The sequence below is a fragment of the Mytilus trossulus genome, unplaced genomic scaffold (genome assembly GCF_036588685.1).
Source record: "Mytilus trossulus isolate FHL-02 unplaced genomic scaffold, PNRI_Mtr1.1.1.hap1 h1tg000050l__unscaffolded, whole genome shotgun sequence".
Classification (NCBI taxonomy): Eukaryota; Metazoa; Mollusca; class Bivalvia; order Mytilida; family Mytilidae; genus Mytilus; species Mytilus trossulus.
Window position 1 is genome coordinate 316,029 of NW_026963292.1, and position 12,841 is coordinate 328,869.

General features: G+C 32.0%; 1 protein-coding gene across 1 annotated transcript in view; it reads right to left on the reverse strand.

Moving 5' to 3' along the window:
* LOC134699321 (helicase domino-like) overlaps window positions 1-12,841 on the reverse strand; it is a 79,063-nt gene that overhangs the window by 42,480 nt on the left and 23,742 nt on the right. Inside the window, exons 16-20 of the mRNA XM_063560934.1 lie at window positions 8,453-8,589; window positions 7,003-7,113; window positions 2,379-2,630; window positions 1,572-1,708; window positions 955-1,141 (exon numbers count right to left, since the gene is read on the reverse strand). Of these exons, the coding sequence (XP_063417004.1) occupies window positions 955-1,141; window positions 1,572-1,708; window positions 2,379-2,630; window positions 7,003-7,113; window positions 8,453-8,589 (824 nt within the window). The remainder of the gene's footprint in view (window positions 1-954; window positions 1,142-1,571; window positions 1,709-2,378; window positions 2,631-7,002; window positions 7,114-8,452; window positions 8,590-12,841) is intronic.

Consider the following 12,841-nt stretch of genomic DNA (forward strand, 5'->3'; position numbering starts at 1 on the left):
CATCTTTATGACAATTAGTGTGCATATAGCTACTAATAATAAATGAAAAGATCCTAATTTCCTATCATTTTATTACCTTGCACCAAAAAAAGAGATGAAATATCATTCTCATGTCATTCCAAAAAAACTTATCTATCTTCAAATTCATTCAAACAATAATAAACAAAGTATTATTAGCAAAAGATTGCAAACAAATTATATCTCAGAGTAAAATAATGTTGGTTGTCATTTGCAGTAAATACGAAAATCAATAAATTTTGAAATTGCAAAAGCGAGGAAGACTAAGATGAAAATTGAGACAGAACAAACATTTGAAAATAAGTTTTTAGTAAACCTGTAAAAGAACTTCACAGGAACTGAAATCCTACCACAAGGTATAGAATTAACAGATAAAGCTCTATACCATATATCAAAGTAGAACTTTTCAAGATAAATGGAATAATAATTGCACCATGTGAAGGAAACGTATATGGGTATATTAGTTTATAGACAAATCAGCTGTAAAAGATCCAAGAAAACAAAATTTCACATAGTAAGGCATAACCAGATGAAGCCTTTTGACATGCATAAGGAGGTATCGAATTGTTGTTTCTCAGAAAATGTAACAATGTGTAAGGCAAGAGAGAAAAGGGCAGAGGTTAACCAGAAGATCTCCTCTTGAAAATTTTAAGTCTGTATCTGATATTGCGGCCTAATACAGTGTACTGCATTCAGCGGATTATATCAAGAGTTTTACTGTTCGAGAGTTTTTCACATTACTAGCTCATGATAAGCACCAGTATGCTATCAAACTTCGGTATATCTTCATTGTTGCATAACGTATCAGTCAAAATAAATAAACAAGTCAATGCATTGTCCTTCCAAATCTAACTCCACTTCTATATTTGAAAAATACATGAAATTCCAAATGGCTATGAGCATTCAATGATAGGTCATACTACTGTGATAGCTTACCCTCAATGGATCATATTCTAAAACGTTCAGGACACATGAAGATGTGCGATAACATATGCCCTCGGCCTGGAATGGTGAAATAATTGGTCGTGGATCAAACAAACTTGGATGATTACAGACTTTTCTCAACTGCATCAGTACATTGATGACAGACATAAAATGTCCTGATTGTAAAGTTTCTCTTGTTCTGAAATAAAAGAAAGGTTATTTAATAGCTGTCTGGACATTTTATTTTGAACGACTTTGCTAATTATACTTTCTTGTCACGTAGGACTTGGCCTTTATTATTTCAGACACAAAATATTCCTCTAAAGTGGCTGCTTCAGTTGAGAAAGCCATAAAAACTTATAAAATAAACAGACATAACATATGTAACTAACATTGCTGAACTGATACAGTATACTGCATCTGATGGATGATGTTAGTGGTTTGTGTACAAGGACTTTCATACGAAGCATTTATCAATGATCCGTCTTTACTGCCTCAATAAAATATACATTTTTAAGAACAAATTTCAAGTTTAGAACCCATTTAAAATGATCAAACATTATGCCCCCTAAGGATAGATAACAGCTTATGTTTATTAATATAAACTTCTAAGTAAAAACATTACTTACGCTCCTTGAGACATGAAATCTTCATAAAGATATCTTTGTCTTTTGGACAAGTGACACATTACAACATGTTCAAATTTCTTAGGCATCTGTTTTTCAACATCACATTTTAATCTCCTCAATAAGAATGGTCTCAATACCTGTAAGTAAGTCATCTTGTAAGTTTGCATACTAATACAATATCATATTAAATAGAAATAAGTGGAGAACGTGTCCATGGGACACAGACAATACACTTGCATACAACAGTCATTACTTGAGAATGGTAAAAGTGATGCTATCCAAGTCAAACTTGATCTGTGTTTTGTAGTAAAATACATTATGTGCAAGTTTCATAACATTGATAAACATAAGATAATGGAATCTAATTCTGGGAAATACGTAAAGTTTGACAGACTGATGTGGGCATAATAAAACCTTATATTTTGTAATTAACATTGCTGATCTGATACAGTATACTGCATCTGATGGATGATGTTAGTGGTTTATGTACGAGGACTTTCATACGAAGCATTTATCAATGATCCGTCTTTACTGCCTCGATAAAAATGTTTTTTTGTTGTTTATACCAAAAATATGACAGTAATCCATAACATTATAGAAATAGACAAATCTTTAACAACTGATTATACTTTCAATCAATGTTTCAAAGAGTAAAAATGTAATGCCCCAATTTTTCTCTAATGAAAGTTTACCTAACCTAACAATGACTTCACGGTTCAGCTAACAAGCAAGCTAACCAAAGATATTACCTATAGCTACATACTCACTGAAATCTGCTGTAAATAATCTAATATAATAACATTTTACCTTATGTAGCCTTCTGATGAGACTTTCATTGTATTCATGACTGCCTTCTATCATACCAGTTAACGGATTAGCAAACCATTCCTTGAATTCTTTGTGTGACTGGAACACATGGGGCATAAGGAAATGCATCAAGGACCACAACTCCATCAAACTGTTCTGTAGAGGGGTACCAGTAAGGAGAAGTCTCCGCTGACTTGAGAAGTTTAACAACATCTGCCATCTTTGAGATTTAAAATTCTTGATGTTCTGAGCCTGGAATAGAAAACATTTAACTTATATTAACCCTATCTATAATATCGTGTTCTTCACTTTTCATTATTTTTAACTGTTTACTGTTTTACAATTTGATAATTTTTTTCTACTCCCTTCTGTATGTCTACTATGACAGGACACTTCACTACCACTGAACTGGACAAATGAAGCGTTTTAAATAGTACTTTTGTATACCCTCTCTTGGTACCCAATTTAGAAACTTGTTCCAGAATGGTTTGTGAGAAAGGAATTGTATTGTATGCGTTTTAGTGATGGTACTAGTTTCAACCACTGTAAATTTCTAATTCTTTCAAGGAATACTTTTAATGCCCGTCAAAAAAACTGGTAAGATCAAATATTTTTCAGTGAAATATTTTTTAATCTGAAAACAATTTTATGTCAATCTATGAACAGTAATTATAGCTTGTTGTATTTGATATTGATAATTTTTAAGTTACCACCCACTGTATCAATGATTCTTAATCAAGTATAAAGCAATATGAATGTCTTCTATGACAGGACACTTCAATACCACTGAACAGGACAAATGAAGCGTTTTAAATAGTTCTTTTCTATACCCTCTCTTGGTACCCAATTTAGAAACTGGTTCCTGGTTGGTTGTGAAAAGGGATCTTGCACATGTTTTCAGACAGAATACAAGTTCTAATAGCTAGCTTTCAATATGTGAACAATCGTTTACAGATTTTTATGTGAATATATTTTTTTATTTAGTAAATGGTTCTATGCCAGTTGGGTCAAATATTTCAAATCAGACCACAATGTCCTTGTTTAATATGCTTTATGTGTCTACTATGACAGGACACTTCAAAACCACTGAACTGGACAAATGAAGCGTTTTAAATAGTACTTTTGTATACCCTCTCTTGGTACCCAATTTAGAAACTGGTTCCTGGTTGGTTGTGAAAAGGGATCTTGCACATGTTTTCAGACAGATTACAAGTTCTAATAGCTAGCTTTCAATATGTGAACAATCACTTACACATATTTTTATGTGAATGTAATTTTTTTATTTAGTAAATTCTGATTTATTAGCAATTAATAGCTCCATGCCGTTTTGGTCAAATATTTCAATTCAGATCACAAGGTCCTTGTTTAATATGCTGTTTGTGTCTACTATGACAGGACACTTCAAAACCACTGAACTGGACAAATGAAGCGTTTTAAATAGTACTTTTGTATACCCTCTCTTGGTACCCAATTTAGAAACTTGTTCCAGAATGGTTTGTGAGAAAGGAATTGTATTGTATGCGTTTTAGTGATGGTAATAGTTTCAACCACTGTAAATTTCTAATTCTTTCAAGGAATACTTTTAATGCCCGTCAAAAAAACTGGTAAGATCAAATATTTTTCAGTGAAATATTTTTTAATCTGAAAACAATTTTATGTCAATCTATGAACAGTAATTATAGCTTGTTGTATTTGATATTGATAATTTTTAAGTTACCACCCACTGTATCAATGATTCTTAATCAAGTATAAAGCAATATGAATGTCTTCTATGACAGGACACTTCAATACCACTGAACTGGACAAATGAAGCGTTTTAAATAGTTCTTTTCTATACCCTCTCTTGGTACCCAATTTAGAAACTGGTTCCTGGTTGGTTGTGAAAAGGGATCTTGCACATGTTTTCAGACAGAATACAAGTTCTAATAGCTAGCTTTCAATATGTGAACAATCGTTTAGATTTTTCATAGATGCCAACCCCCTTTTGACACAATCAGTAACAAACTATCAAATTTTTCGTATTTTTGAAAAGTTTTCAGTAATCATTCATAAACGTGCATTTACCAATAAAAAGTACCGACAAGTGGTTGCAAAGTGATGTGCATGAAATGTGTCGTTTAACATCTTGTCTGTAGTATGTATTCCATTCATTTATTGTTCAGATGTTCTCGACTAGTACATTTTCGTTTTGTCAAGGAGAAGTAGAGAAAGGGTGAATGCAAGTTTGCCTCTTCGGAAGTCAGTTAGTTACTCAACAATAGGTTGATAACTCCCGAGAAACCGGAAGCATTACATTGGCGTTTTCTAAATACCGGACCAGGACGGAAAAGTAATGACAAAAATCCGTGTTTTACAAAATTGAATGGCGATGATTGGTAATCCGTAACTATTCGACTTCGACCGTAATAGCGTAGTTTTTATCGCAAAATCGGACAAACTACGCAAAAAACGTAATGGTTGGCATCTATGGATTTTTATGTGAATATATTTTTTTATTTAGTAAATGGTTCTATGCCAGTTGGGTCAAATATTTCAAATCAGACCACAATGTCCTTGTTTAATATGCTTTATGTGTCTACTATGACAGGACACTTCAAAACCACTGAACTGGACAAATGAAGCGTTTTAAATAGTACTTTTGTATACCCTCTCTTGGTACCCAATTTAGAAACTGGTTCCTGGTTGGTTGTGAAAAGGGATCTTGCACATGTTTTCAGACAGATTACAAGTTCTAATAGCTAGCTTTCAATATGTGAACAATCACTTACACATATTTTTATGTGAATGTAATTTTTTTATTTAGTAAATTCTGATTTATTAGCAATTAATAGCTCCATGCCGTTTTGGTCAAATATTTCAATTCAGATCACAAGGTCCTTGTTTAATATGCTGTTTGTGTCTACTATGACAGGACACTTCAAAACCACTGAACTGGACAAATGAAGCGTTTTAAATAGTACTTTTGTATACCCTCTCTTGGTACCCAATTTAGAAACTTGTTCCAGAATGGTTTGTGAGAAAGGAATAGTATCAGCTTACTGTTTGCTTTAGCTGAAATTTTGTTTCTTTAGAAACGTTTTTCAACATGTCCATTTTAAACCCCAGCTTTGTATAAATCCATCTTAGAAAATAGTTCCTCAATGATCTAAACAGTTCTTTCTATCTTTTCTTGGTTTTCATTAATAAATGGAACATACACAATGGCTGAAAGTCATATTACATGTTTTCTGACACAAATAGAGGTATAAAATAGCTGGCCTTCAACAACATTTAGTCACATATTTTTATGTCAAGTGATTTTTATGCAACGTCCATTCAGTTTTGAGCTTTTTTGGTCAGGTTAGATTGATAGACTATTTACTCAAGTCCAAAACCAATTTAAAACTTATTGCATGGAATCTTTGATGAATGATTTTTAAGTTGCCATCCTCTTGTTTATCATGGGTTGTTGCTGTTTTGTTTTAATTCTTCTATTTTACCCCACAAGTATCCTGTTTAAATACTATGCGTGTCAACTATGACAGGACACTTCAATACCACTGAACTGGACAAATGAAGCGTTTTAAATAGTTCTTTGGTTTACCCTCTCTTGGTACCCAATTTAGAAACTTGTTCCAAAATGGTTTGTGAGAAAGGTAATCTATTGGTTATAATGTGTAGGACATACAACTGTTGTAATTCAAGCATTTGAGCAAACAAAGTCTTGACAAACTTAAATACTGTTTACTTTAATGCCACATTTTTGCAATAAGGGCTATTCCATACAAAACTTTAAGGAAAAATTGAAAGGCAACTGAACATTGTAACTACAAGCATGTATGTAATATGTTGTTCAAGTTCAAATATATCAGCTCTTCACATTTTCAAAGTGTGTTCCCTCGGTTCTAAGCAATTTTTAATGAAAGTCACAAACATTTGTCTAAAAGGAAAAGTAATGCATCACAGATGAAGAAGTAATCATGGATGTCTTAAGTAACATTTTTTTGCCATGATCAATGTAGTTAAGTTTTCTACCAATCTCTAGACAGAATTAACTTATAGAGGTGTCTTTTTTCTGTCAACACTTCACATCTTCTGATCATTGAGCACAATCATTTTAACTTTCATCAATGGTTTTAAAGAAGGAAAGTTGAAATGATTTGTACAGATGCACATACTAACATGCTTGATTACAATAGGTATTTCCACTATAAATCATGAGCACAAGTACTAGTTATCATAATGAACAAACCTTATATTTTGTAACTAACATTGCTGATCGGATACAGTATACTGCATCTGATGGATGATGTTAGTGGTTTATGTACGAGACTTCTCTTACGAAACATTTACCAATATTTCGCCTTATAATCTCGATTTGTACAATAATATCCAACTTAATTCGTTGTGATCATTAAAAGCTTGTTGTATATTTAGCATTTGATAACCATACTATACTATGACCTGAAAGTCTTTCCAAAGCAATGACAAAGATGAAAGGCATCTGATTTGTTTTAAGATCTCAATATTCTGAAAATGACAATCTTCAGTAATGGACAGCCTTATCAGTAGTTATAGCTTTTTCCTTCTGAACATGATTGAAATTCTATTAAGTTGTTTTGTATACAATGTGTGTATTACTTACCTCATCTAAAATAAGATATTTCCATTTCTTCCTTCTGAAAGCCTGGTGATCTTGAATGACCAATTTGTAAGACGTTATACAAACATGGAATGCATTGGTTTTGGTCCAACCCTGAAAGCAGAAGAAAATTTTTGTTGAATAACTTCTTTATTGCTTGTAAATATTTATTTTCACATATTAAAAGTACAGACACATAAAAAGTTTATTGCAGCATGAGAAATGTGTTCTCTTTCTCCTCAGTGTGAAAAATCATAAAAGCAATTAAATCTAATAATAAATGTAACTGACATTGCTGATCTGATACAGTATACTGCATCTGATGGATGATGTTAGTGGTTTATGTACGAGATTTCTCTTACGAAACATTTACCAATATTTCGCCTTATAATCTCGATTTATAATAATGATGTCTATACTTTTAAACCTTAAAACAGTCAATCAGACAATATACCCAAATTTACAAGTTTTTGAAAGGAACAATGGCGTTTTTTCAGTCTTATGAAGGTCTAAAATACTTTTTAAGTTTTGAAAACATGTAGGGAAGGATCAATTTTTTTTTTTAGGGATAATGAGTTGCTCAATCCCATCAAACAACCAAACAAAGTTTACAAGCTAGTCAGGAATCTGCTGTTCAGGAGTTGTCATTTGGTTCATAAGTGTTTCTTGTTTTTTTGTGTGTTTTTTTTATATAGGTTAGACCATTGGTTTTTCTGTTTGAATGGTTTTACACCAGTAATTTTTTGGAGGCCCTTAAAACTTGCTGTTCGGTGTGAGCCAAGGCTTTGTGTTGAAGACTACCTTGATCTATAATGATTTTCTATTATAAATTGTGACTTAGAAAGAGAGTTGTCTAATTGGCACTCATACCACATCTTCCCATATCTATAGGCATATAACCTCTTGTTTTGCATGCTATATTATTTTAACTGTAACTGTAATTTGATCTAAGGCTAAATCATATTAGACATAGAGTCCAACATATGATAAATAGCCTACAGTTTTAAAATTGAAATGTAATCTGTGACAGGACACATTGTCCATATTTAAGATGATCAATGCGTTTTAAACAGATCAAAGTTAATATATCCCTGTCAAAATTCATAAAAGATATATGATCTTTCATGAGAGTGAGCAAGGGATTTCTTATTCCAAATTAGTAACTTCCATTAAGACTTCAAACACCTTTACCAGACGAATCCTAGTTTATCTTTGAGGAAAGGCAAAAGGATCCATCCCCAAAACAGTTATAATATTTGGGTTTGACATTTTCAGGACGATTGATAATTCTTCAAATTTTTCTTACGAATGTATTACAAAATCAACAGGACAGAATATATTGCCAGGATATGTCCTGTCAGTACTGTGTTTATTTTCAAAATGCACATTTAAAGTGTCAGTCCAAAATGGAAAATTAATACTTTGAATTGTAGTTTCATAAAACTATGATTACCTGTCTCTTCAATTTTCTTTCTTTCTGTGTTCCATAGTAAGTCAAGATCTTAAATGCTGGACACCATTTCTTCAATTCAAGTTCCCAATTTAACATAACACTTGTTGGTACAACAATCAAATGAGGTCCCCAAATCACTGAAAATGAAATTGCAGTTATATTAACCACCAAATAGCTGAAAATCAAATGAAGGTCTAGTTCATTGAAAGAGACCCTAAAATTAGGATTTAAATTCCAGTCTGTAAAAAAATGTCACTCACATTGCTGATCTGATACAGTATACTGCATCTGATGGATGATGTTAGTGGTTTATGTACGAGAGTTCTCTTACGAAACATTTACCAATGTTTCGCCTTATAATCTCAAAAATTTAAATGCTCACAATTCATTTTTTACTTGACTGAACATTATTGCTGTTTACAGTTTATCTCTTATAATAATATTCAACAAGATAATCAAAAACAAGAATTTTCTTAAAATTACCAATTCAGGGGCAGCAACCTAACAACCGGTAATATGATTCCTCTGAAAATTTCAAGGCAGATAGATCTTCACCTGATATTCAATTTTACCCTTTGCAGATTTGCTCTAAATGCTTTGGTTTCAGAGATATAAGACAAAATCGACATGTTACCCCTATGTTTTAGCCATGGTATCAGTCTTGGTTGGTTTGCCAGGTCACAGGACATATTTTTTTAAACAAGATACCCCAATGATGATTGTGGCCAAAGCTCACTTGGTTCTTCACATTTTCTCAAATTCTAATGGCAATATGGTATATCCATGTATACTTCAAATTAAAATTTCACCTTGCTCCAATGTTCTGCATAACAATATTCCCTTAATAGTTCAAATGCATTAGATCTTTTTAGAAAAGTATAACAAGAAGTTATCACCTTTCCTGAAATGTATATATGGTAGTCAACACCAACACTTCTAATAAATTTGATTGGTTACTGTGAAAAACTGCCCACAACCTATATTAGGCCTTTTTTTTTTTAATTAGTTGGTTTACGGATCCGCCGACCCAATTTTGTTTAAAAGTGAAATAAAATTAAAATTTTGATTTCGTGTTGTTTTTTATTCCGCTGACCCGATTTTTTCGAGTGCTGTGAATAAAAAAATCCGAGGCGTTCCAAAACGTTTTGTCTGTGTCAATAAAGCGTTTGTAGTGAACGGCATATTTTGAAAAGCTTCGAAATGACGCAGACGAATTCAACCAGATGCTCCGCAGGGCGTAGCTTTATACGACCGCAGAGGTTGAACCCTGAACAGTTGGGGCAAGTATGGACACAACATTCAAGCTGGAGTCCGCTCTAAATTTGGATTGTGATTAAATAGTTGACACAGCATAGGTTTCTGACACAGAATGAATGTATTCAAATGAACTTAAAATTTTTGTTTTCTCTTAGAGCAATTCACTATGCTGTTGAATATTAATCCTCTCAAAAAAATGTTTGAAGAAATTTTCTTTTTATTTATGAAATTTCAAATGAGAAAAATTGAACCCAAATTTTTAATCACATCCCCCTTTCCCTTATTCCAAAACTAATTTCAATTAAAATATTCTAATGGAGTTTGCAACAATTACTACTCATTTAAATACATCATAAAATATTAAGATGTAAAAAAACTGCTTGTTATCACTGAATGGTAAAGATTATTTAAATTTATCAGTTGGTAGTAAAAAGTGAATATACATTGTATATTGTATATAACTAAGATTTAAGTTGATTCTGGACAAAGAAAGATAACTCCAATTAAAAATAATTCTTGCAGATATTTCTTGCTTACTATACTGGACAAAGAAAGATAACTCTCAATTAAAAAAAAATTTGCTATTTCACAATATTGTGAAATTAGATATTTCTTGCCATTGCACAATACTGTGCAATTGAAAAGACTTGCTATTGCACAATACTTAATATAATAATTTTAGATCCTGATTTGGACCAACTTGAAAACTGGGCACATAATCAAAAATCTAAGTACATGTTTAGATTCAGCATATCAAAGAGGCCCAAGAATTTATTTTTTGTTAAAATCAAACTTAGTTTAATTTTGGACCCTTTGCACTTTAATTTAGACCAATTTTAAAACTGGACCAAAAATTAAGAATCTACATACACAGTTAGATTTGGCATATCAAAGAACCCCAATTATTCAATTTTTGATGAAATCAAACAATGTTTAATTTTGGACCTCGATTTGGGCCAACTTGAAAACTGGGCCAATAGTCAAAAATCTAAGTACATTTTTAGATTCAGCATATCAAAGAACCCCAAGGTTTCAATTTTTGTTAAAATCAAACTAAGTTTAATTTTGGACCCTTTGGACCTTAATGTAGACCAATTTGAAAATCGGGACCAAAAATTAAGAATCTACATGCACAGTTAGATTCGGCATATTAAAGAACCCCAATTATTCAATTTTGATTAAATCAAACAAAGTTTAATTTTGGACCCTTTGGGACCCTTTTTCCTTAACTGTTGGGACCAAAACTCCCAAAATCAATACCAACCTTCCTTTTATAGTCATAAACCTTGTGTTTAAATTTCATAGATTTCTATTTACTTATACTAACGCTATGGTGGGAAAACCAAGAAAAATGCTTATTTGGGTCCCTTTTTGGCCCCTAATTCCTAAACTGTTGGGACCGAAACTCCCAAAATCAATACCAACCTTCCTTTTGTGGTCATAAACATTGTGTTTAAATTTCATAGATTTCTATTAACTTAAACTAAAGTTATAGTGCGAAAACCAAGAAAATGCTTATTTGGGCCCTTTTTGGCCCCTAATTCCTAAAATGTTGGGACCAAAACTCCCAAAATCAATACCAGCCTTCCTTTTATGGTCATAAACCTTGTGTTAAAATTTCATAGATTTCTATTCACTTTTACTAAAGTTAGAGTGCGAAAACTAAAAGTATTCGGACGACGACGACGACGCCAACGTGATAGCAATATACAACGAAAAATTTTTCAAAATTTGCGGTCGTATAAAAATTGAACCCAATTTTTTAATCACATCCCCCTTTCCCTTATTCCAAAACTAATTTCAATTAAGATATTCTAATGGAGTTTGCAACAATTACTACTCATTTAAATACATCATAAAATATTAAGATGTAAAAAAACTGCTTGTTATCACTGAATGGTAAAGATTATTTAAATTTATCAGTTGGTAGTAAAAAGTGAATATACATTGTATATTGTATATAACGAAGATTTAAGTTGATTCTGGACAAAGAAAGATAACTCCAATTAAAAAAAAATTTCTTGCAGATATTTCTTGCTTACTTTACTGGACAAAGAAAGATAACTCTTAATTAAAAAAAAATTTGCTATTTCACAATATTGTGAAATAAGATATTTCTTGCCATTGCACAATACTGTGCCATTGAAAAGACTTGCTATTGCACAATACTTAATATAATAATTTTAGATCCTGATTTGGACCATTGAACTTGAAAACTGGGCCCATAATCAAAAATCTAAGTACATGTTTAGATTCAGCATATCAAAGAGGCCCAAGAATTTATTTTTTGTTAAAATCAAACTTAGTTTAATTTTGGACCCTTTGCACTTTAATTTAGACCAATTTTAAAACTGGACCAAAAATTAAGAATCTACATACACAGTTAGATTTGGCATATCAAAGAACCCCAATTATTCAATTTTTGATGAAATCAAACAATGTTTAATTTTGGACCTCGATTTGGGCCAACTTGAAAACTGGGCCAATAATCAAAAATCTAAGTACATTTTTAGATTCAGCATATCAAAGAACCCCAAGGTTTCAATTTTTGTTAAAATCAAACTAAGTTTAATTTTGGACCCTTTGGACCTTAATGTAGACCAATTTGAAAACGGGACCAAAAATTAAGAATCTACATACACAGTTAGATTCGGCATATTAAAGAACCCCAATTATTCAATTTTGATGAAATCAAACAAAGTTTAATTTTGGACCCTTTGGGCCCCTTTTTCCTTAACTGTTGGGATTAAAACTCCCAAAATCAATACCAACCTTCCTTTTATAGTCATAAACCTTGCGTTTAAATTTCATAGATTTCTATTTACTTATACTAACGCTATGGTGCGAAAACCAAGAAAAATGCTTATTTGGGTCCCTTTTTGGCCCCTAATTCCTAAACTGTTGGGACCGAAACTCCCAAAATCGATACCAACCTTCCTTTTGTGGTCATAAACATTGTGTTTAAATTTCATTGATTTCTATTTACTTTAACTAAAGTTATTGTACGAAAACCGAGAATAATGCTTATTTGGGCCCTTTTTTGGCCCCTAATTCCTAAACTGTTGAAACCAAAACTCCCAAAATCAATCCCATCCTTTCTTTTGTGGTCATAAAACTTGTGTCAAAATTTCA